We start from the raw sequence: 26,655 nt of genomic DNA on the forward strand, positions 1-26,655 counted from the left end.
TTTATAAAGGTATGTTTGATGGTCTCATATTCATGGTTAAGAGCTTGTTCATTTGAACAAATAGTTTGAGCTCTGTGTTTAAGGGTGCTTATGACCCCTAGTTTTTGTGTTGGTTGGTGATAAGAAGTTTTGTGTATGTACTGGCCTGTTTGTGTAGGTTTGCGGTAAACTGAGAAGGAGAGAGACAGTCTGAAGGAAGACCTGTGATGAGTGTGTCTAGGAACGAAAAAGAGCTGTTTTTTTTTATTTCAATGGTGAATTGGATGCGTTTGTGTTGTTTGTTCAAGTGGCTAAGGAATGTATTTAGTGTTTCGCGGTCATTTCCCTTCCTACATAAAAAAATACACAACATTTCATAAACAAAATTAAAAACATTACACTCAATGACCAAGATCTATTAGTCAGCTTTAACATAACTTCCCTTTTCACCAATGTCCCAATCAATGATACCATCTTGCTGTTACAGAACATATTTCCACACAACATCACGGCCCTATTTGCCCACATACTCCTCTCTGGATATTTTGTGTGGCAAAACAATTTTTACCTTCGAAGAGAGGGTACAGCCATGGGCTCACCACTTTCCCCCCAATAGTGAACTTTTATATGGAAGACTTTGAGCAACGAGCTCTAGAGTCGGCATGCCTAAAGCCCAAAATTTGGCTCAGATATGTCGACGATATTTTCGCCATTTGGCCCCACGGCCAGGAAGCACTAAATACATTCCTTAGCCACCTGAACAAACAACACAAATGCATCCAATTCACCATTGAAATAGAAAAAAAACAACTCTCTTCCGTTCCTAGACACACTCGTCACAAGTCTTCCTTCAGACTGTCTCTCTCCTTTTCAGTTTACCGCAAACCTACACAAACAGGCCAGTACATACACAAAACTTCTTATCACCACCCAACACAAAAACTAGGGGTCATAAGCACCCTTAAATACAGAGCTCAAACTATTTGTTCAAATGAACAAGCTCTTAACCATGAATATGAGACCATCAAACATACCTTTATAAAAAATGGATACAGTATAAAAACCATTCACAAGATCCTCCACAAAGATACCACTAATAACAAAAAAAAGATTTCAAGAATGCTATTGCTATACCATATGTTAGAGGCATTTCCGAAAAAATAGACAGAACACTACACAAATACAACATCAAAACCACCTTTAAACCCTCGACAAAATTAAGACACCTACTCAGTTCTTCCAAGGATCTTCTACCACATCTAGCCCACCCAGGGGTTTACAAAATACAATGCACATGTAACATACCATACATAGGGGAAAACAGGACGAACCATCCTAATCAGGAAGGATGAACACAAACGACACATAAAATACTTCCATTTTGGAAAAACCGGCATTTCTGACCACGTGCTCCAAACATACCACAGAAATTATTGGAAAGGTACCAAGTCCCTACACCGTAACAAAACCTGGTTCGAGTGGAAATTCAAGGAAGCTTGTGAAATGCTCAAACATGATCCGAATCTGAATTAAAATGATGGTCTATCCATTCCAAGAATGTGGAGGACCCATCTGCAACCAGAAGAATCCTAGTACGTGAGGACTTTAGCAGAGTTCATTGTAGTTTTTATTGTTTTTTTTTATCACTAGAGGGCAAGCTAAGAAAAAAGATTAGTTAACCACGTAGATGTAATTTACCTGTATAGAGTGCATCAGCATGTAGCTTGGTTCTTATACACATGTATCCTTCTGATGATGACCTCAATACAGGGGTTGAAATGCCAAGTTATTATTTTATTATTAATCAGTAAAATAATCATTTCAACACATGTGTTTTGTGTCCCTAAATTCATAAATATGAATGCTGATCACCCTGTAAACTTAAAAGAAAAAGATATTATTATTGTTATTAACATCTGACCCTCCATGGAGTCAGAGACTCATTGTGGGAGGTACACACTATTGCCCACAATGCTCATCCAACTTTATACACTTTACAACAATGGCCGCTTGTTCTACCCCCCCTCTCATTATATGAAAAATCTCTTCCATGTCAACTTGATAACAACCCCTGACTAGCCTATATGTCTCAATCATACCCCCCCCCCCCCCTCCCTTCCTCCTATTCACAAGGCTTTGCAATTTACATCCTCTCAATCTCTCTTTGTACTCCACATTCCAGCGACCACTGACAACCTCTGTGAATCTTCTGTGGACCCTTTCCAACATCACCATCATCACCATGAAAACCTGGTGACCAGATCTGTGCACAATAATTCATATCAGGCCTGATCAAGGCTTTATACAATGGCATCATAACCTCTTTATTTCTGTGTGTCTGGGTCTTCTGCATCATTGCCATTATCCGATGTGATGTCTTCACAACTTGTGCAATGTTGCCCCTGAACTTCAGGTCCTTGTCCACCATCACTCTGAGATCTCTCATTTCCTCTAGCTCCTTTAAAGTTTCACCACCAAGTGTATACTTTGCATGCCATCATTGCTTACCAAATTTCAAAACCTTACACTTTGCAACATTGAACTGATAGTTCCACTTACCTGCCTATTCATGCAATCTATTCAAGTCCTCCTGCAAGGTCATGTAACATCTGCTTGACTCTACATTGCTATCCCCAATTTTGAATCATCTGCAAACAGCTGCATATCACTAGTTAAACTCATCCCAATATCATTAACATACAAATTGAACAGCAATGGTCCCAAAACTGACTCCTACTGTACACTACTAGTGACCGTCCTCTTATGGGATACCCCATCCCCATATACAACTTTCTGATACCCGTCTGACAGCCAGTCACTGATCCAACTCAAAAGTTTGTTATCCAATCCCATCTGTTTCAATTTATTTAATAGCTTGTTGTGTTGGGAGCCTATCAAAAGCTTTTGCAAAATTCAAGTACACCACTGTATATGCATCTTTTCTGTTGAAGGTATTTTTCACCTTGTTATAGTACATGTAAGTTAGTAAAGCATGATCTTTCCTAGATTTTTTACTATAGCAGAATTCCTAAAATATCTTTTCATACACCAAGGAATCCTCAGTTTATGAAACTTATGTGTTCATTCAAACAAATTATACGTGATTTTAACCTAAAAATGTCAATCCAAATAATGCTAATAATATTTATTCCAAAAAGATTACAAATGGCTAAATAACTTTCATCGTGAAGATGGTGCTTTTGAGTAGTGATCACCTCTCTCCTTTCCTGACTCGTACTTGGCTATATGCTTTCTTTTCAAAAACTTTTCCATGGCTCGCTAATAAACTATTTTACTACCAAAAAAAAAGTTTTTCTAATGACACACAATTTCTTCACTTTGTTCACAAATCATGCCAAGAACACAGTTGTAGAAGTTTGTTTTTCAATGGAAAAATACAAGTGGTCCATCCATACTATCAGTTAAAAAATGCATGATGAGCATGTGATACTTGTGGATATGATGACTGTCATTATGGTAATGGAGTGATAATTATGCTCCACCCATAAATCAGAGTGAGAATAACTAGAAATTTTTCAAAAAAAAGCTTTTTTTGTTTGCTTTACCAAATTTGTTTGTACTTGATGGAATATAAAATATTTTATTGCAACTTCTGTTTCTATATAAATATTGCAGAACATCTGAAGAGTTTTCAGTAAGCAGTTTGGGAATCACTGCTGTATGTAAACATTTAGCAAAATGATCCACCTGCCAACCTCTCCCATATTCTTATTGTATTCTATTATGCAATGCCGCTTGTTTATTGGCCAATTTGTATAACTTTCTCTCTTTCCTGATGCTTTCATGCAGTTTTCATGATTTGTCATTAGTATGCACATCTGCTATTTTTATTGTTCCTTGGAAGACGCAGAAGGTGATGTGCCACGTTGGCTGTGAGATTTCTTATGCTGAATGCACCAGTACAATATTTTCTCCAGACAGCAGACATAGACAGAAGAAGTACTTTGAGTTAAGCAGAATTATATTCATAATAGATGTCACCATATACCATGAAATTTTAACAGGTTTAAAAGTTTTGTTAAAGATTTTTTTAGTGTCAAAGAATGCTTGAGAATATTCAAGCTTAGTAAAGATGCATTTTTTAAAGCTGCTGAAGAATACTTGAGCTCAGCTGTGAAAATGTTAGTAATGTGCCAAAGACTCTAAAGATATCCAGACAATGGAAACAATCTATGATAATAACCATAATTCCAAAGAAATATGTTGAGAATAATAAAGCCTTAAAGAATTTTCATCCAATATGCAGTTATATAACACAGCTTTTCCAAAATCCCTTATCTAAAAGTTAGTTTTCAAATCATGTAACATAACTTTGCATGTGAAAAATTTTGAAGTTCTTACTATAAATCATCTAGTAATTTCATTTGAATGATATGTTCTTTTGATTTACTTAGATAATTGGCATAATCATGATTGATTTTGAGATAATTCAATGTTGATTCACATTTTTTAACTAATGTTTTATTATTTTTTATGCTGACTTCCATCATTTAGCTGGTAAGTTTCTTTGATTTTATGTTTATATGTGATTTATAGTATATATCTATAGATTCAGAAGGAAAGGGGAGGGAGTTAATTTATTTGACGAAGTATTATATACAGAGAACATAACTGTATGATAAACTTCCTTTTAAAATGAAATTTTCTTTATAAACATTGTGATAGGAGTTTTCACCAGTACAAAATAATTGCTAAATCTTTTAAGGGTTTAAGTAAAATGATTGAAAACTGATTTTTCTAATTATGATACAGTTCTGAAAGGATTTCATGTTACTCTGAAATTAGATATTAAAAATGTATATAGCAGAGCTTATTTAAATGGAACGAAGCTCTCCTTTTATATCAAAATGAAAGGCTATGTTTTAAAATTGTTAACAGATATGAATTGCCAAAAACAAAGGTAATCATAAAATTATATTTTGCATATTAAGGACTATGATGTTTTTGACATACCTGGATTTTTTTTTTTTTTGAGATAAAGATTGGTATGGAATTTGATGATGGTGCCAAAAAAAATTTTGACAATTTCTCCAAAATGGCTAGCACACTATTCTACTGCTGGCTTGTCATGCATCCTTACAGGATTTTTTTTTTTTTTTACCTATTTCTTTTTAAATCTGTAATTTTTGACTGGTTGTCTTTTACCATTTTCATTTATTTGTGTTTCATTCTTGCTATTTCATTTCATTCATTGGTCCTATATGTTTGTTATTTCAATTTTAATACTGTTTGTCAGAATTCTTATCAATTTCCATACCAAATGTGCCATTCAATATGGAATTTGATAATAGTGTTGATAGTATTGAAGGTTTGTTTCTTCTTATGAGGTCAGACCCTCAATCAGTCATCATAAGGAGCATTCCATAGACTTGTCACATTGTTGGTTACTCGCCTCTCTACCACTTCCTCATCCCAAAGGAATCAAGATGATTAGATCTGTGCAAAGCAGTCAATGTGTGTTTTTTAAAACCTTATGAAGGGGAATAACAAATTTTGTATTCTTGCATGTCAGTATATTCTTCAACATTAAAGTTATTAATGTGCTATTTTGGCCACCTTTGCAGTATTATTATTATCTGGGACTTCCAGGAAGTCAAAGACTAATCGAGGAAGGCTATACATCATCAAACGCTGTCCTACCTTCTCTTAAACTCATTCACACTAAATTCACTTGTCTTGTGAGAAAAAAAATCTAGCTGTTACTTCTTTCTTAACCACCAACAAACTTAACTTCCATGGATGTCCATGTTCTCTCCCTACCTTCCATGTAATGAAAACATCACACAAATCCTATAACACCCATTCATAAGTTTACAGACCTCTATCATATCATCCTTTTTTCTCCTCTTAACCAGAGTTTGTATTCCACATTCTGATGCTTATGACCTCTTCTGATGCTATGATGAAATCTGACTCTTTGACTTTGAGTTCCTTCTTTCACATGCTGCTTGAGAAAGTTGTCTTGCAACAACTCAATAAATTCTTCATCCTTATTATGAGATTTCTCTTCTATCTAATTAGTGTTTGGGTGATTTAAGTTACTCATAATGATTACTTGTTTAGTATATATCAGGGTAATTTGGCAAAGCATTTCATCATTCCCAGCAACTGAATTGCCAGGTCTGTAGCAGCATGCCACCATAGTTCATCCTGTTAGTCTCCACTTCACACCAGATATCTTCAAACTCACTGCTACATGGGACATTATTACGATTATTGTTTACAAGCATTTCAACTCTAACTGGACTCAAGTCATCTAATATCGTTAGTCAGGAGTTAATGATATCACTCCTCCTCCTCTCCTATCTCTTCTGTGATTCCTAAAAATGCTATACCCTTTACACTCAATCCCAGTTACAACACGACTGATAACCAGGTTTCATTAATGTCAACAGTCTCTTTCAACAACCTGTAAACTGAAAAAAAGGCAAGAGGTCCTAAGCCAGAAAGAAAATGGTAAGCATAACGAGAGAAAGAGTGTAATCAGATAATTTTTATAGTGATTCTATTATAAAGGGAGTACTTCACGAAAGCAATACAAAATCATCTTTCCCAGTTGTGAAAATGAATAATGTTAGCAGTGCTATTAGAATGCAGAAAGGTAAGGTGAAAATTTGATTGTTTTGGCTGAAACCAATGACCTAAGAGATGAGAAGTATGGTATGAGGGAAGAAGTGAAAAAGATAAGTGAGAAGGTGAGGTTTGTGAGTCTGCTGCCATTCTATGATAGAGGCAAACTGAGGAGGAGGAGGATGATGGTAGCTAATAAATCAGTATGCAGGTTGTGTGGAAGGAATGTTGAATTTGGACCTATGGCCTGATTTTGATGGATAGAAAGATTTGTACAGTGCTGCTGACAAACTGCACTTAAATGGATTCAGAGTTAGGAGTCTAGAGAGCTTTGTTCACAGAGAATGTGAAAGCACAAAGTCAGGAAAACTAAAGAAATTAGGGCGAATGCACACAAGCGTGTTGTGAAGGCATCCATAAAGTGAGTACGTGAATGAACAAAAAAATATGGAATCTAGTCTCTCAGACAATAGCATTGAATTGGGTAGTGTCAAGGTCATTGGGGGTGGGGGATGCTAAGAGGATGATATAGATGATATAGTACGATTGGGATAATTCACTTCTAATATTAATTTTTAAAAAGGGCAATAAGGAAGAAATTAAACTACAGACCTATAATCCTACTCCCCATCATATACAAAGTCTTCACAAAAATTATAAATAATAGAATAAAATCTAAAGTTGAGGGAATGCAATCCTGTGAACAAGCTGGATTTAGGAAGAATTACAATACTTTGGACCATATTCATGTTAAAACATCTGCAACACTAAAAGTTCTTGAAACCCAGGGAACTTAGAAATCATATATTGAAACATTAAAACATATTTATAATAATGCAACTTCTGTAATTAAATTATATAAAAACAATGAAAAGTTTCCAGTACAAAAAAAGGCATCTGGCAAGGTGATACTATATCTCCCAAACTATTTACAGCTACATTAGAAGAAGTCTTTAGAAGCTTTGATTGGGAAACAAAAGGAATAAATATAAATGGAGAAAGGCTGCATCATCTGAAATTTGCAGTTGATGATGTCCCAATAGCAGATAATCTTGAAGATCTGGAAGAAAGATTAAATCAGCTAAACGAAGCCTCCAGAATAATTGAATTAAAAATAAATAGAGAAAAAACAAAAATAATAATGAATAAATACATAAACCAAAGAACTGTCAAAGTTGAAAACCATGAAATAGAACAAGCTACTTGTATATATTTGGGCCAATTGTTATCCTTTGAGGATTGCCAAAGAAAAGACATTGAACGAAGAATTCGCCTTGGATGGATGGCTTACTTATGGGAAAATGAGAGACATATTCAGAAGTGGCATCCCTATGAGTCTAAAAAGGAAAGCTTTCGACCAGTGCATACTTCCTGTCCTAACATATGGGAGAGAAAAATGGACTTTAACAGAAGCCCTAAACAAAAAACTGAGAACAACACAACATCGCATGGAAAGAAGTATGCTAAAAATAACATTAAGAGATAGGAAGACAAATACCGGGATAAAATCTCAAACAGGCATCACGGATATTATAAAATACATTAAACAGGCTAAGTGGAGATGAGCTGTCCATATTGCCAGATGCAATGATGGGAGATGGACTAGAAAAACAACAGAGTGGAGACCAATGGATGGAACAAGACAAAGAGGAAACCAAGAAGAAGAAGGTGGAGGGATGAACTGGAACAAGTTGCAGGAGTGAGATGGATGGGAGAGGCAGAAAACCGAGTGGTCTGGAAAACCATGGGGGAGATCTTCGTCCAGCAGTGGACAGAACCAAATGGTTGAAGAAGAAGAAGTACGATCTCTCCCAAAAGTTAGACATTAGTGAGACTTGGTTAACAGTAGATGATGTAGTTACAGGGATAAAATGTGATAGATTTAGTTTTCAGGGAGGATAGAGTAGACAAGGGAGGGGGGTACTGCTGGTGATAGCAGATGAATTGCAGCCAACAAAAGTAGGAGTCAGATGGCAGCTCCTTTGAGTCAGTCTGGTGTGAGATTGAGGCCAATAGGACAGAATATAAAATTGGTTGCTACTATAGGCCAAGGGATTCCAGGGATGATGTGGAAGATATGCATAAAGAAGATAATGAGTGTAAGTCGAGTGATTGTTATGGAAAAACTCCAACTTCAGAGACAGATTGGAAGGAGAATAGATCACATGGCAGGAAGGAAATGAATTTATACACTTCCTGAGAGATAATTACTTGAAGCAGAATGTGACGGAGGGGACTCAGGGTACAAGAGTGTTGGATCTTGTTATAGGATTAGAAAACCTGTCCATAACTAAGGTGGCTACATTGCCTCCAATTGGAGAAAGTGTTCACATGGTCTTGACTTGGGAGGTAGCAAAACATGGAAATTTCAGCATGGGAAACTGTAAGGCAGGTGATTATGTGATACCCTTAGGAGGCAGCTTGAAGCAGTACTATGGAATAAAGATTTGCAAGGGGAAAATGTTCACAGTGCATGGAGGATAGTCAAGGAGGGGGTATCTGGAGGAAGCACTATCACACTGTATACCCAAGGTAAGGAGGGAAAATTGAGTTGGAGTTAGATGGATATGTAATATCTTTAAGCAAGAGCTGCAAAGAAAGATGTTGTGGATTATATATAAAGAGAATGGTGACTAGTTAGCTCATGACCAGTACAAGAAAGTTGGCCAGAATGGTAAGGAAGGCAAAATCAGATTATGAGAAGTTAGCCAAGCAGATGAAAGGAAATCCCAAAGAGCTTTTTTGTTATGTGGCAAGTCAGAGGAAGAATAACTAAGGAAGGATAACTTTATTAAGTTCATATTCCAAGGCTGGCCTGGTTGGCTGAGTGGTTAGCATATCTGCTTTCCAGCCAAAAGGCTGTGGGTTCGAATCCTGCTGTAGGCTTGGATGTTTGTGATTGTCTGTGAACGTGGTAGTGGTGGGTGATAGATGGCATTGGTGTAGTTGTGGTTCATTGTGGGTGGTGGAGATAGAGAGCTGTAGAGTTGGTGCCCTCTCTCGATGAGTCTTTGGACTCCCTGAAAGTGTCAAGTAATAATAATAATATGGTAATAGAGGCAGACAAAATTGTTGAGCTTCTAAGTGACCATTTTGCAAGGGTATATCCAAGTGAAGATATTGTTATGGCAGAGGTGACAGGGACTGATGTGAGAACAGAGGTTGGTGAATTGGAGGTGCTTAGGATATTGCAGAATCTGAATGTAAATGCATCTGTGTGATTGGATGGGATATTTGCTTGCATTTTAAGAGAATGTGCAGGGGAATTGTGTGATATTGGTGTCAGGGCAATGCCTTTGACTAGTTAACTAGTCAAAGGCATTGCCTGCTGAGTCATTTAACCCGGCGTTAGCAAGGTGGGATGTTACAAACCACAAAGATTTTAAATTGACTTTTTAACGACGTGTGGCAGTGAGTCATGCCTCGGTATAGCTTCCCCTCCCATAACCTACTACTCGATGCCTTTGATGGCAGGCTGTTGCAGTCAAGCAAGTTTAGAGTACATAGGTGTAAAGTGTGCTGGGATCCACCAGACCCCACCTTACCAAAAGTGTCGACTTTTGGTAAGGTGGGGTCTATACTTACTTCCGAAACATGTTGTTTTCATGTATATTCTACTAAAATATTATCGTTACTGCTGTCTTCTATATTTTTACATACCAACTATAAGCAAATGCGTTTTCATAAATATTTAGAGAGTATTTTGAAAATAATATCTTTTTTTTTTACCAGATGAGTTACGATCAGGAAGAACAGAAGTTACGTCAACCTATAGATGACGCTTTGACAGACGAGGAGACATTTAGCGGATATTGCAGAATTGATGATGATAGTGAAATTGATTTAGAATTAGTCAGTAACCATGAGTCTGATACGTAACAAGGCTGTGAGGAAGACTCTTCAGAGGAAGAATCCACAGAGGGAGCCTTTTACTTGGCAAAGGATAAATTATTTGGGTGGATCTGTGGGACCTCCACCTTACCACTTTCGTTACATTTTCCCACCTCACCATGCTGAGTTAAGTGCCTAATTTAAGTCTCAGCTCTGGCAAAGTCCCAAGAGAGTGGAAGGAGGGCAAAATAATTCTCTTGCATAAAGGAATATCTAAGTCTGTGGCAGAAAATTATAGACCAATCAGTATGTCAGGAATGGGTGGATAAGAATATGGTACATTTTTGTGAAGTGTTAGTCTCATGCCTTAGTAATCTAAATTTTTTGTAATAGTGACAGCTGAGTTGTATGAAGGAATGGCTACACAATGATACTGCTGGATTTTGCAAAGGCATTTCACATGGAACTCTGTTATGCAAACTGCAGCAAATGGAAATGGATATGATATGGATAAAAGGATGACTGATGGACAGGTACCAAAAAGTAGCATATAGAGGAGCAGAATCCTGGAAAAGGCAGGTGACTAGTTGTGTTCTGCAGAGCTCTGTGTTTGGACCACTGCTGTTTAATTTGTATGTAAATGATATAGGGAATAATATGAAGGGAGATATTCACTTGTTTGCTGATGATGCAAAGTTGGGTACAGTACCCATCTTTAATCAAGGTGATGTATAGAGCTTGTTAGGATAATTTAAATAGGCTGACAGTATAGGCAAAACATAATGGATGTCAGTTTACTGTGGAAAAGTGTGAAGTTATTCATTTTGGGATGCGAAGATTACAAACTGTATACCACATTGAGGGGGAAATGAACTCCAGGAAATTGAAGTCAGGGATTCTGAAAAAGTAGTAGATAGAGAATTGAAGTTTAGTGGGCATCTTGCTAAAGTAGCCAGGGTAGCTCTGAGGATTACTTGGTTATTGAAGAGCACACTAATAACAAATCAAAACCACATCTGGCAAAATAGCTTCAAACTTCACTTGTGAATTAACAGCCATACAAACAGCTGTCAAGTTCTATCTCTCTAATCCAGTAATAAACATTACAGAAGGAATAGCCATCTACAGCGACTCTAAATCTGCACTTGAAGCATTAAAAAATGGAAAAAAAAACAAAACTCACACAGGAAATTCATAAACAACTAACAATGTTAAATTTGAAAAATAAGAACTGTATACTGCAATGGATACCAGCCCATAAATATTGAATGCAATGACAGAGCAGATAGTCTAGCCAAAGAAGCAAGACATTTATCTCAAAAATTACACCCACTATTACTAACTGATACTAACTCAGTCACAAAAATAAGATTGGTAAAACAAACACTCAAGAAGAAGAATGAAATCAGTGAAATTAATGAAAATAGAGAAATAATCACAATCATCACCAGACTAAGGATGGAACATTTTAAAGGCATGAAAATTCAGTCAGGCGTTAGTAGGAGCTATGAAGCATTCAAGAAATGGCCAGGAATTGAACTAACATCTGCCCATATCTATTCTTGTCCAGCAATTGCTGCAGCTCTACAGAAAATTGACAATAACCCTAGAGAAAAGCTCTACTCCATTAAAGTTAAACAGTTTGTCAAAGCAGTTCTACAATACCATGGTCATATCTAGAAGCTTTTCAATGGACTCTACAACAACAAGAGAGTTATGAGGAAGTGATGGGGAGGATCCAAGGGTTAGTGACAAATATTGTGAGTTGTTGTGTGGAATGTTCCTATGAAAATAGATTGAGGATTGGATTGCAAAAGTTGATTGATATAGGTGAAAAAAAAAGGGGGGGGGGTGTATGATAGAATCATTTCTAAGTTATTTAGAGGCTTTTATGGGACTGATGCAGGAGAAATGTTTCAGAAAAGAGGTCATCCTTGAAAGATGGATAAGATTGTGGTTATCAAGGGTATTAGGACTAGATTTTTTGCTTGGAGAGTGGTGAATGAATAGAATGGATTGCCTGAGTCAGTTATGAGTGCTGTCTGTTAATGGTTTCAAGAGAGATATGGTAGATATTGTGTTGTAAATTAAAGATGCCAAGAAATTATATTCTTGGTTTAATCCTTTATCCAAGTGTAAGCAAACACAGTTTGAACCTGAAGTATTTTCAAGACTGGGCAGCACGTATATAGACTGACTTCACACCACTTGCTTTAGTATCCCATAATGCAAAGCACATCGGCACGTATAATGCTATGCATTATGGGAAGGGTCACTACCCAGACCTATTTTGCTTTATTGAGGTCTCATCAGTAGGAGCCAGACCCAGAGGTGATACCAAGGTTGAAGTAATGCAGAAGTCATGTTTCCATATATGAGTTGTCCTGTCCTGAAAATACTTAAGGTGCAAACTTTGGGATAAAGGTTTAAACCAAGAATATGTTTTTTGGCATCTTTAATTTATAGCATAACCAAGTGGTAAAACTTCCGATAGGTATTGTGTTGATAGCTTATGTAAGGTACCCAGGTGGATCCCCAAATGTTTGAGTGCTGACTAAAGGAGAGAACATGTGCTGTCATCTCAAGGGATTTTGGGTCATTTTGAGAAGGTGCAAATTTTTTGGCTCTTACTGTGACTGTTGATGAAATATGGCTTCCTCAATATAACCCAGAGACCAAACAACAGTCAATGGAGTGGAGACACAAAGGTCTCCATGGCCAAAGAAGTTTCAAACCCAAAAGTCAGCAGGGAAGGTTATAACCATTGTCTTTTTGGGATACAGATGGTGTAATCCTTACCAAGTACAGCAGCAGTCTATTCAACAGCTCTAAAGAAAATGAAGGAGGTACTGAAGGAAAAACTCCATGGGAAACTGAGCAGAGGTATGTTGCTTTTGCAGGACAATGCACCTGCTCACACTGCTCATGAAACCCACCATACAATTCACAACTTGGGTTTTCAGTGTCTACCTCACTCAACCTATTTGTTAGACCTGTCTCCACTGACTATTTCCTATTCTCAAATTTAAAGAAACACTTGAAAGTAAGAAAATTTACCACAGATGATGAAGTCATATCTGCAGCTGACTGGTTTGTGCAAAGGAAAGACTTTTTTCTCAGAGGATTTCAAATGATGTGACATCATTATATCAAGTGTATAACACTTTGTGGGAAATATGTAGAATAATGTTATTAAAGAACACATAAGTCCACAGTAATAACTTTAATTAATAAATAAGGTACAGATATTTCATAGTAATACTAATAGTACATCTTCAGTGTTACAAACAGATAGGAATGGAATACAAGTGATGAACATTTGGTGGATCACCTATTAAAATACATTGTTGTCGCAAGCTAGGAGATGAAAGAAATTAATAAATTAATATTTAAGATAATTGTTTTTTTTTAATGATTACATAAAATGAAAGTCTCCCAGATCTTTGAGAGAGAGTGGCAATCATTTCGATTTAAATTCGGTCGGTGTAAAATAGCTTCACAACTTTCCACCTTCACAACTATTTTACACCAACCGAATTTAAATCGAAATGATTGACTCTCTCTCGAAGATCTGGGAGACTTTTATTTTATGTAATCATTAAAAAAAACAATTATCTTAAATATTAATTTATTAATTTCTTTCATTTCCTAGCTCGTGACAACAATGCATTTTAATAGGTGATCCACCAAATGTTCGTTACTTGTATTCCATTCCTATCTGTTTGTAACACTGAAGATGTACTATTAGTTTTTATTACTGTGGATTTATGTGTTCTTTAATAATTATACTATGCCACAGGTACCTTTAAAAAAAAAAAAAAAAAAAAAAAAAAAAAAAAAAAAAAAGCATAATGTGTAAGTTACATGGTTCTACCTCAATTCCTTTCATGATGATTATCACAACTTTCCAGCACACCCTTGTACTACAGGTTTGCTAATCTTTAAATGTTTGAAATTATTGATTACTATAATTTGTTTAAAAGTATAATCTTTTGTTTAGGTGCCCACCTAAATGAGGATGAAATTAAAGTAGCTGAAGATAAATTTGAAGAATCTTTCAATTTGGCTTCTATGGGGATGTTCAATCTTTTAGAAAATGATGTAAGTTTTTTTTTTCATATGCAATTGTTGAATTTCAATATCAGAGATTATCACATAATTATATATTAACAGTGAGTGTGATTTATTTCTCCAACCATTTTGACTACTTAATCTTATCCCACCAAGCTTGCAGTTCTCAAATGAATTCTGTTATCAGAGATTTTCACACAATCACATGATGATAATCTATGTGAATCTGTGATAATTTTTTCACACAAAAATTTCTTTTTCTAACCATTTTGACTCCTTAATATTATCCCATCGAGTTTGATTTCTCAAATGAAAATTCGAATTGTAAATTTGAATTTGAATAAATTTGAAGGCAGATTTACAATCTGCCTTTTACTTCAAAATTGTTCACTTGACAGCATTACATGAAAATCTTTTAGTTTAAAAGAAAGTAGATCATGGAGTAGCAACTATCTGTTGCAAGTGCTAGCCAGTCCATGAGCCTTCCCTGTTACCAGTGATGTTCAGGAGTGTGTATCTGATCTGTGCACTCACTACCACCAAGTCCATTATGCTGTACTGACTGATAAGTGCCATTGTTGGTAGTTTGTACACTTCAAGCACATTTCCTCTATTTCAAATTACAAATTTAAAGGTCTGCTGTTGTCACTTGTATCTGCACCTCCGTGCTTTTATTTCTGGGTAGCAATTTTTAAATAACCCAAACTCAAAGAAGTGAGAAGGATCTGTAGTGGTATACCACTACAGATCCTTGCCACTACAAATGAAGAGGATAATTTGAAACATATTAAAAAAATTAAAAAGCAGTTAAATCTAAATTTTCGTGGATTGTTTCAGATATAAACAAAAATATTGTAATATATTTTCTTTCATATCTTCTTGTACTGGATCTTTTTTTAAATCATCATCATCGTCATCAAATTCTTGACATTTAACTTCAAGGAGTATCAGGATATGATAGTACTACATGAAAAATTTGCGTCATTACCAACTTCCTATCGACAATTTTCCTCCAAATCAATTTATTACCTGTCAAGGCTCCAACATTCTCAGATCTTATATTTCTATCTTCTAAGGCACTTTTTACCATATCAATCCACATACATCCATCTGTCTTCTTCTGGGTCTTTTTCCTGCCAACCTGCCAGAGAACACTTGTTTTGCTAATCTTTCCTCTCCCATTCTGTTAAGGTGACCATAGATTAGCTCTGCTAACACATTCCTGGATGCTAACACTGTCATGTTCTTTCCTAATATCCTTGTTTTTAATATTATATTGTCATTGATGCCATCTGTTTGTGCCCCCTAATCTTTCCTCAGGACTCTCATATCTCTTGTTTTTGCTGCCTTGTATCCATGCTCAATCCTCCCAACAACTAAATCGTGGACTGCTTTTCCCTGGCAGTATATCTCATGAAGAAGGCAGCAAAAACAAGAGCCTGAGTTTCTGGGAGTGCTGGGCCACTGTCTAATAAAAAGTATAGTAGTTTGCTTGTAGTCCAATGCTTTTATTTGACTTTGAATGAATCATTTCCATAGAAGTAATAGATTAAAGTCTAAGTGTGGAATCATCATCATCATTTATTCATGTGTGAATAGAGAAATACATACAAAAATATTCATGTAATAAAACTCATGGAGGTGAAGTCTGTTGGATGAAAATGACCCAAGTTGTTCTGATTTTTGCCAAATGGTAAACGTCAGATAGTTCACGAGCCTCATCTTCGAAAAGAAGTTTGCTTTTGTTTTTTCCAAACTGTAGAATACAATGTGTAAAAATCTTACTTAGATATCTTTGTTGTCTGATATTTTTTGTAGTTTAATAACTTTTTATTGCCAGTACAGCAACTACGTATTTAGTAATGAGAATTAGTCATTATTAAAAACAATAACCTCAACTAGTTCAAACGCTGTGTATAACTGAGAGGATAGCCTTTAAAGGAATGCAGAGAGCCGATCAGGGCTTTTGACATAATGTCAGTCCTCACCTTCTCGTGGTGCACCCTGTTAGGTATCAACCTGGATACTGAACGAACAAGGATGGGTTGGCAATTTGTTATTTATCTGACCAAATTGTATTCTTATTGGCTTAAACCAAAATATAGAATGATGGTACAACATGACAGAATTTCATGCTGGGTGGGGCGTTGGCCGGTTAAACAAGGCCCTTGTTGTTTTTGCCAGGGAACCAGAGTGAACAACGAAAAGTCAGCTACTAGAACAAATCCTAAAATACGCCCTAACTCAACATCACCAGAGTTCAAGATCGGTACCATCAACATAAGAAGCCTGAATGGCTTCTTATGTTGAAAGAAATGGAACTATCTGAGGAATTAGATAAGTACCATATCGACATAATAGGGTGTGACTGAAACAAAAAAGACAAAAACTAGTGAGATTTTTCTGAGCAATAAATTTAAAATGTTATATTCAGGCAATAACAATCAAGGAAAAGAAGGCATAGCCATAGTATTCAACACTAAATATGAGGCTAATCTTCTTGAATGGCAGGCAGTCTCAAATAGAGTGATGTGACAAATATCAGAATAGGGAACTGGACAATGAGACTTATTTGTGCCCGTGCTCCCACAGAAGGTTCTACTAATGTAGAAGTGGAGGAATTTCTTGAGGCTTTTGAAAGCAAGGTATCTTTGTTGCCTGATATTTTTTGTAGTTTCATAACTTTTTATTGCCAGTACAGCAACTACGTATTTAGTAATGAGAATTAGTTATTATTAAAAACAATAAACTCGACTAGTTCAAATGCTGTATATAACTGACAGGAGACCTCCACATAGCATTTAAAGGAATGCAGAGGAATGAGGTACGAATTCTGGATGATTGGAGTAGAGCTCTCATAGTTCCCATGTATAAAAAGGGAAATAAAACTGAATGTAAGAATTGCAGAGGTATTTCTCTACTGAGTGTTCCTGACACAATGAAAAAGGAAAAGTTGGTTCTTGTTGGGATCTAAATATCAGAATAGGAAATGATTGTCAGACACATACAAAAATATATTGGGAAAATTTGGAGAAAAGAGCAAAGCTAATAATAATGGCAAATACCTGTTCGATTTCTGCTCAGGACATGGACTGGTTATTACTAACACCATGTTCCAACATAAAATTGTGCACAAATTCACATGGAGAGAAGAGGCAAGGAATAAGAAAAGTCTCATTGACTGTGTTATTGTCGATAGTGATGTGTTTCTCCCTGGTGCAAGACACCAGAGTGTACAGAGGATTTGAAATTGGAAGTGATCACCATTTAGTCTTGAGCAGAATAAAATAAAATTTCATATTGAAAAGAAGAACATGTAAGAAAGTTTTAAAGCGAATGAAAGTTGAGCAGCTCTCAGATGTGAACTGTAGACTAAAATACACAAAGATGATTGAAGAAAAAATGAAAGAGTTTGAGAACAGGAATCAAACCTTGGAGATTCAGTGGCAAGTACTGAAGAAAACACTGAGTGATTCAGCCAGAGAAGCATAAGGTGAGGTTGTCTGGAAGGATAGAAAAATCAGAACTCCATAGTGGACACAGGAAGTTAAGGAGGCAGTGAAGGAAAAGAAGAAAGCATATCAAAAGTTCCTGGCAAATACGTCAGCTTGTGCTCTTAGAGAATACAGAGACAAATGTAAAAAAGCTGAACACTGTGTAAAACTAGTTACACAAAAGTCTCGGGAAGACTTTGTTAAGAATAGGGAAAATAAATATCAAGAAGGTGGCAAGATATTCTGGAGGTTGTTGAAGAAGCTCAGAAATGGAGGAAAGAGTGCTGTAAAAGGAATTAGTGATGATAAAGGTGTCATGAAAACTGGAGAAAAATATATTCTTGAAGTATGGAGTAATTACTTCGAAAAATTGCTAAATGAAACAATCAGTGACATCACAGTGTTAAAAAAACACTCAACAAGGATGCAGTCAGGAATACGTTTCCAAATTGAAGTAGAAAAAGCCATCAAAGGCCTGAAACGTGGAAAGGCATCAGGAGTAGATAAAAATCGACCAGAAATGCTGAAGTATGGTGGTATAAAAGTCTTACAGTGGCTGCACTGCATAGTTCAGAGGTATGAATTCCAGATGATTGGAGTAGAGCTCTCATATTTCCCATATATAAAAAGGGAAATAAAACTGAATGGGAGAATTACAGAGGTATTTCTCTACTGAGTGTTCCTGGTGAGATTTATGCAAGTATACTTGAGAAACAGTTGAGAAGGATTGTGGAAGAGAAGCTTGGTGAAGAACAAGCTCGATTCAGGCCAAATAGAGATTGTCAGGATCAGAATTTCCCTTTACGACAAATAGTTGAGAAATCATGGGAATATAACAAAGATCTGTATTTAAGTTTTGTCGATTTGGAAAAGGCATATGAGAAGGTGCCAAGAGAGATGCTATTCAAAACGCTACTGTTATATGGGGCATTAGAATTGAAGAAAGTACAGGAAGATTGTTTAATGTTAAATCTGTACTTTGTTTGATTCTAACTGCTGACTTACAACTCAAATAAAGACTAAGTATTGCTTGATATAATGCCCCATTGACACCATATAACTGAAGCGTTTTGAATAGCTTCTCTCTCTTGTTCTTCCACCTTGTCACATAACTTATGACAGAGGGAATAATGTACAAGGATGTACATCCCTTCTGTTATTCATTATCTATATGGATCACATTATGAAGGAAAGTGGTATTAAACCTATATCAAAATTGGAGATGTTAATGTCAGCTCTTTGCTTTAATGCGGACAATGTTATACTTCTAAATAAGTCTGCTACAAGTCTGCAAGATTCCCTGACTAAATTAAATAACTGTTGTAATAGATATGGTATGAAGGTCAGCAATAATAAGACAAAGACAATAAAAATAGGCAGAAACATTGAAAATATCAACTGCATTGTGAATGGAGAACCTATAGAACAAATAAGACATTTCAGCTAATTAGGGGCATGATTGTTTGTGAAGTTGGTAAATTAACACGTTTGCTGCAACGCTACTCGGGCATAGTTTGTTACCGTATGCCAAGCAATTTCACTTCAAGATCAGTATGGGTAATCTCATTGCTGCAGTAAGCATCATACAAGTATATTCGTAGTTGGCTTGTGAGGCTCATATACCATCTACGATTATACACGCTTTCGCTGCTAGCTCCGCACACCATGCATTTTCACTTCTTCAAGGTGAGTATGGGTAATCTCGTTGCTGGCGGTAAGCGTCATATGAATATATTCGTAGTTGGCTTGTGATGCTCTTATATTGACTATTATACCAACTACGAGTGTAGTCGTAGTTGGCAGCAAATGTGTTAAATATGGAAATGGTCAATAGAATCATCAAAGCTGGTATGGTATTGTTATTTATGAGATTATTTGTATTATTTAATCTCTGTTTCTAACAATTACTTGATTTTTCAAGTGCACCTATATATGCACAAGGGTTCACTCCGATTGGTGCAGTGACTTTAACTCTTCCTTTCAGAATCCAAAAAAATCCCTGACTCAAGACTAAATACAAAATAAACACATTTTATAAAACACAAACAATATATACACTTCAAACAAAGTACATAACTAACTACAAAATTAATTGGATCCAAGGCCTTTTAAATTGACTTACAGTTAAGAGATCAGCCATTTCCTAACTCAATCTATTACTGATTTGTTTAACATATACTTCATCTCATTTACCAGACAAAACACTTTGTTTACACAATAACAAAAATGTTCATAGCCAGTTTCTCTGTAAGGCTCTCATGTAGCACACATTAATTCTTCCTGACTGAAGTGTAGATATTCTGAATTCACTTAAGTATAAACACTTTCGCTTCATGCAATTCTTTCCAATCAGCGTTTCTTCGAACATTCCTTTAGAATATCAATAACAATATCTTTATTTATTTACGAATACTTATCGACAGTCTTAACTTTTCCACTTTAAAACTCAGTTCTACAACTCCCTTTTCAGAATCTACTATTAATCTTCCAATCGGTGTTTCCTCGAACATTTCTTTAGAACGTCGATTGCAATATCTTCTTTTATTTACCAACACTTATTGACAGTCTTAAATCTTTAAAAATTCATAACTTTACGATTCCCTTTTCGGAATCTACAAATCTATGATTTCCTTTTCGGAATCTATTATTAATTTTCCTCTGACTGTTACATAAAAACTTAAGTTCCTCAGAACTGAAATATCTGCCAGCCTGCGTTCTCTTTTCTTTCTGAACACTCTCTTGTTTACTTCCTGTTACCTCAGTACTGAATGCTCTCTCTGTCAATCACCCATCATACTCCTCAGCGAGCATGTGCACTCCATGAAAGTGGCAAGCAAGAAGTTATGTATAATGGCTGACGTGTCATCTCCGTTAGCGTTATGAGAATGTCTTCATAAAACACAACACTTAATATTTTAAACTACAATGAAATTTCTGAAAGTAATACAACTATCCAAATATAGTAAGTACATAAATTTTTTAAATGCTTCACATTTCATTTTGACAAAATAACATCAATAACGTGCATATCGCAAGTGCTGACAATACGTATTATGAAACCAAAACTAATAATGTACTAACATAAACAATTTGTAAAAATATTTAAAATTTTAAATTGTGATTATTTTTACAGTAAGAACTCAATTGAATAAATTTATATGGAATAAGAGAGAAATTAGTCTAAACACTAAATTAGCTATATACAAGCAGTGTTCAAACCAGTTTAACTTATTGATCTGAGAGCCGGGTCAGAAGTAAAACACTTGACCAAAGACTAGTGACTACAAATATGAGAGTTCTGATAAAGATTAGGGGCATTAACAGATGTCATCAGTAGCCATATCGTATTAAAAATGAGGATATTAGGAAAGAACTTGACATTGCCAGAATTCAGGAATTCTCTTTAAGTGACCATACCACCTGAGATTAGCAGAGCTAATCTCAGGTGGTATGGTCACTTTAAGAGAATGGGAGAGGAAAGATTAGCAAAACAAGTGTTCTCTGCCAGGTTGGCAGGAAAAAGACCGACCAAGACATAGGTGGATTGATACGGTACAAAGTACCTTAGAAGATAGAAATATAAGATCTGATAATGTTGGAGTCTTGTTAGGTAACAGACTGCTTTGGAGGAAAATTGTAGATAGGCAGTTAGTAATTATGTAAATTTTTCATGTAGTACTATCATATCATGTACACTCCCTTGAGGGTACATGGCAAGAATTTGATGATGATGATGATGAACTCAACTAGTTTCATAAGTCATCTGACTTACATCATCGGGAAAAAAAGCTTTCTTTCATGAGAAACGGTACTGAGAATAACTTATGACAAGTGAGATGACCTATGAGACTAGTTAAGTTTTATTGTTTTTAATAAATCTAATGTTCTTTGCTAAATATGAAGTTGTCTGCATGCCAAATTTCACTTACTAACTCTTTCTTTCTCTCCCGTAGTCCTAAATGGACCATTGGGTCACTCATGTATGGTAGCTGATATTCTTTGTTAGCCTCCTCCAATCATCTCAGTCTCTTGTTCTTGATGTCAGTTGAGAAAGGGAGGAATATGTCCATTTTTTGATGTTATCAGTCCATTTTAATCGAGGTCGGCCCCTAACCTTTATCCCAGAACGATTCCTTCTAGTGCTTGCTTTGGAATGCCTTTAGCCCTCTCCACATGTCCGAAGCATTTCATCTGTCTTCTTCTGATGACTGTCGGAATATTTTACCTTTTTCTCCCGTCTATTGAATCAATCAGTGTTCAGATATTTTCATTGATTTCGTGAGCGGTATAGGGAATTCTCAAAAGTTTTCTGTAAGTTTTCATTTCAAAAGACAGGGTCTCCTCTCATCTTCCATCAATTAAGTCCAGGCATCACAACTATACAAGAGGATAGAATTCACCAAGATGTCAGTTAGTCTTAGTCTGGTTGTGATTGCTATTCTGTTATCTCCCCACAATGGTTTTAACTTCTGTAGGGCCACGGTTGCCTTAGCAATTCGGTATTTAATGTCAGTTTTTGAGCGACCATCTTGACTAAACATGCTTCCTAGATAAGTGAACTTGTTTACATTCTCAATTTGTTTATTGCCAATTTGTATCTTTAACAGTTCAACATCTGGTTTTGAGGTTGTCATTGTTTTTGTGTTTTGGAGGTTTATGTATAATTCATATTTTTTTTAATGTTCTGAAAACGGGGCTGGTTATCTTTTGTAATTTTTCTTCACTTTCTGCCAGAAGATCGATATCATCTGCAAAACGTAAGTTATTTATTCTTAGTCTGCCAACTACTACTATTCCAGTATCATATTCATGAAGAGCTTCGTCTATGACATATTCCAGAAAACAATTAAAAAGAAGAGGGGGACAAGATGCATCCCTGTCTTACTCCCCATTCTGCCCGGAACGGTTCACTGCTGTAATTTTTAATTTCAATTCTCATATCAGATGAGGAATAAAGAGATTTAATAATCCTAATGATTTTGTTGTCAACACCATGATATTCTAAAATTTTCCATAATGCCTTGTGCCATATTGAGTCAAAAGCTTTTTGAATGTCTAAAAAGTTGTGACAGATTATTTCGTTGTGTTCTATGTATTTTTCACCTAGTATGTGTATTGTAAAAATATGGTCGATTGTGTACTTCTGGACTTCTGGAAACCTGCTTGTTCATCTGATAGTCTGCTTTCTATTTTCTTATATTTTTATGAGAAAATAGAAATTTCTTATAATATTTTTAACAGGAATTTGCTTGGATGACTAATAAGGCTTATTGTTCTATAGTTGCTACATTTATTGCTGTTTCCCTTTTTAGGAATAGGTACAACTACAGAAGTAAGCCAATCAGAAGGCCAAGTATCTGTGTTCCATATGTTCTGGAATAAATTTAGTAAGGTATCTATGATGATGTCACCTCCTTTGCGTATCAGTTCCATTGTAACACCATCAATTCCTGGTGATTTTCCTATTTTTGAGGAGCTAACTGCTGCAATGACTACTTTAAATATCGAGTAATCTCCTTCCTCTGAACCTAATGGCAAAATTCCGTCTAAAATATCAGCGGTCAGTTGAGTGTCCTTTTGAAAAAGCTTGGTTGCGTAACATTTCCATCTATCAACTATTTCTGGTTATCCGTGATAGGAGTTCCATCTTCATCTTCTATGCTCCAATTAATTGCAGTAAAAGGTTTGGTTAACTTATTGATAATTTGAAAAGAACTTTTAGGATTATTTTTTATTTAAGTCCTCTTCTATATTTTTGCATTCATCTAGTCTCCATAAGTTTCTAGCATGTTTGATTTTTTTTTTTTTAATAATCTTAGTAATATTTTTATACTGTTCTCTATTATCACTGCTATTAATATGAAATTTCAAATTTCTTCTTTCATCGCATAGGTCCAAAATATTTTTGGCTATCCATGATTTATTGACTTTCCTTTTGTATCCAAGAATTTCTTCAGCTGTCTCAGTTATCTTTTGTGAGGAGTATTTGGTTTTAGATTCGATATTATTATTATATTTTTTGAAGCTTGTGTCAAAAATTAGTTTTAATTTGTATTTATATAGTATATTTATTTGGGGATCTTTTAATTTTTCTATATTATATCTTTTACGAGTTGATTTTGTAGGTAATATTTCCCTCATTTTCATATTATATAGCATCAACGTATAAGCCTTTCAACGTAGAAAGGCTTATACGTTGGTTACACATGATTACTACATAACTTAAGGAATTCACAACGTATACTGGAATATAAATTAAAATAAACTTTAATATATACTTCCTATAGTTCGGCAAAATGTCACATTGCCGTCTTCATGGGAACATAAGATTAACATACGTGCATGCAGGCACTAAAAACAGCAAATGAGGTAGAGGCAAGGAAACTACTGTTTTTTCCTAAAGTCCTGATGGTGCCCCTTAGCGGGCTATATTAGGTATTCTTGGCTGTTGGGCTGAAGTTCTCAAGATGTACGTCTCCCAAATTTGGGGCAGTTTCATGCATCCAAATTTGTTGAGGTTTGGCATGTTTCTTAGGGCTGAGGCTGATTCTATGAATAGTCTTTCAAATTTATACTTGCTGCAGTATCCATGTAGCATGGTCTGCAAACCCAGAATGGCTGTACTGGTGAAACTGGATGTAGTCCTTGTGTTCCGAAATTCTGATATTCGCTGTCCTGCCTGTTTGGCCAAAGTATTCACAGTTGTGATGACCATATTGTGGTCGCTGCCAATGTCGGCTCCAGGAAATGATCTGGTTCTTGTGAGGTGTAGCACATACTAACTAGTTTAGCTGATTTATATTTTATTGCAAAATATTTGAAATTTTCTTTTTAAATTCAGTGCAGTGGGACAAAACTTGCCTTTTCATAAATGATGAAATTCACAGAAATTATTTTTCTTGCTAAAACTAACTTAATAAACAAATCAGATATAAGTTAATTATAGAATTGGCTCATTAATGTTATGCCTGCTTGTGTTTCAACCTACATAGATCATAGATGGGGGTACATGCCAACTACTGATCACACAAGCAAGCAAACTACATATAATCAATTCTCTGTACAATAAAGCTTCTTCCCCACACTTATGAGTGTTATATAAAAGTGTAATGCGCATGGTTCATTTAACACTAAAACAGTTTTAGGTGAAATTAATTAGAAACAGGTGTTGACAAGGTGAGCACAGCAGAAACACATATAGCAAGTAAAACACTCTTTAGTGGAATTCTGTGTGCTAAAAACAGAGTTTTTCTAAGTACATGTAATTGATTTCTTTTGATTTAAAAACTGCAGAAGGAAACATAACAAAATACCAGCTGTTCCTTTGATTTTAACAGCTGATATCAAATGCAGACTACTAGTTTTCTCCCAGTAGTCTGAATTTGATTCCTTTCTGAAGGAATAAATAATATTTCCACAGCATGGAGCTTTTAGGGAATTGCATAATTTCCTGCTGGTACTTTTCGCAACTGTATGCAAGTTGGTAAGAACTTGCATACAATTGAAAATACAGTAAGAACTTGCATACAGTTCATATTACACTGTCATATTTTATAACAGTGTTATGGCCGAGTTGGATAAAGGGAATATACACAATTATAATATTGGATTTTGCTGAGGCATTTGATTGGATATTACATGAAAGGCCACTGCATAAAGTGGAGAATGTAAGATTGGAATATAAACTTGAAAAAAAATATTGACTTGGATCAGTGGATGGTTTACAGACGGATATCAAAAAGTGGTATATGGTGGGTGTGAATCCACCAGATTTAAGGTGACCAATGGTGTATCTCAAGGTTCGGTCCTTGGGCCATTGTTGTTCAATCTATACATTAATGACATTAAAAAGTGTCTAACAGGAGATGTGTAATTATTTGTCAATGATGCGAAGATAGGCAGGGCAATCAGGGATGCCACTGATATCCAGCACTTACAAAATGATTGGAATAGGCTGGAAATCGGGACCAAAAAAATATGACTGTCAGTTTAATGTTAGTAAATGTAAAGTTATGCACTTTGGTGTGATGAGATTTCCAGAGGCATATTATATTAGTGGGGTTATACAGAAAACTGATGAGGCTAATCTTGGCATAATAGGAATTGGAAGTTCAAAGGTCACATAGCAAATGTTTCAAATACAACTTGGAGGATAAGTGCAATGGTGAAGCAAACCTTGACATGTAAGGATAAGAAAGTCATTTTCCTCTTTATGAGGCCTTGATACAACCATACCTGGCTTATTGTGTGCCGATTTGGTCTCCTGGGTTCCAAGGGGATAAAGAAGCTGTGGAAAGCGTGCAAAGAAGAGTTACAAAGATTATATCTGGTTTGTGGGATTAAGGTTATGAGGACAGATTGTGAGTATGTATATTGCAGACTCGGGTTAACAGGAGAAAGAGGAGTGATATGATTCAGGTTTATAATGGACTTTTGAATGGATGTTATAGAATATCATCTAATGAAATTTTTCGTTATATGAAAAGTGGGAAAAGAACACAGGGACATCCATGGAAGTTAAGTTTGTTCTCAGTCAAGAAAGGGATAAGCACTATATTTTTCCCTCAGAGCAGTGAGTGAGTGGAATAGTTTGCCTTTAGGGATAGTGAGTTCAGTGAATGAATTCAAGAGCAGTCATACGACAGTTAGTGTGGGTGACTTATGGCCTCCCTCGATGAGTCTCCTTGAC

General features: G+C 35.7%; 1 protein-coding gene across 1 annotated transcript in view; it reads left to right on the forward strand.

Moving 5' to 3' along the window:
• The window catches only part of EndoA (SH3 domain containing GRB2 like, endophilin-A), a 337,766-nt gene that overhangs the window by 145,601 nt on the left and 165,510 nt on the right, over positions 1-26,655 (forward strand). The window contains exon 8 of the mRNA XM_090406594.1: positions 14,402-14,502. Within this exon, the coding sequence (XP_090262720.1) occupies positions 14,402-14,502 (101 nt within the window). The remainder of the gene's footprint in view (positions 1-14,401; positions 14,503-26,655) is intronic.

This window comes from Typopeltis vanoorti, chromosome 16 (genome assembly GCF_054136105.1).
Source record: "Typopeltis vanoorti isolate ZY-2024b chromosome 16, IOZ_Tvanoo_1.0, whole genome shotgun sequence".
Classification (NCBI taxonomy): Eukaryota; Metazoa; Arthropoda; class Arachnida; order Uropygi; family Thelyphonidae; genus Typopeltis; species Typopeltis vanoorti.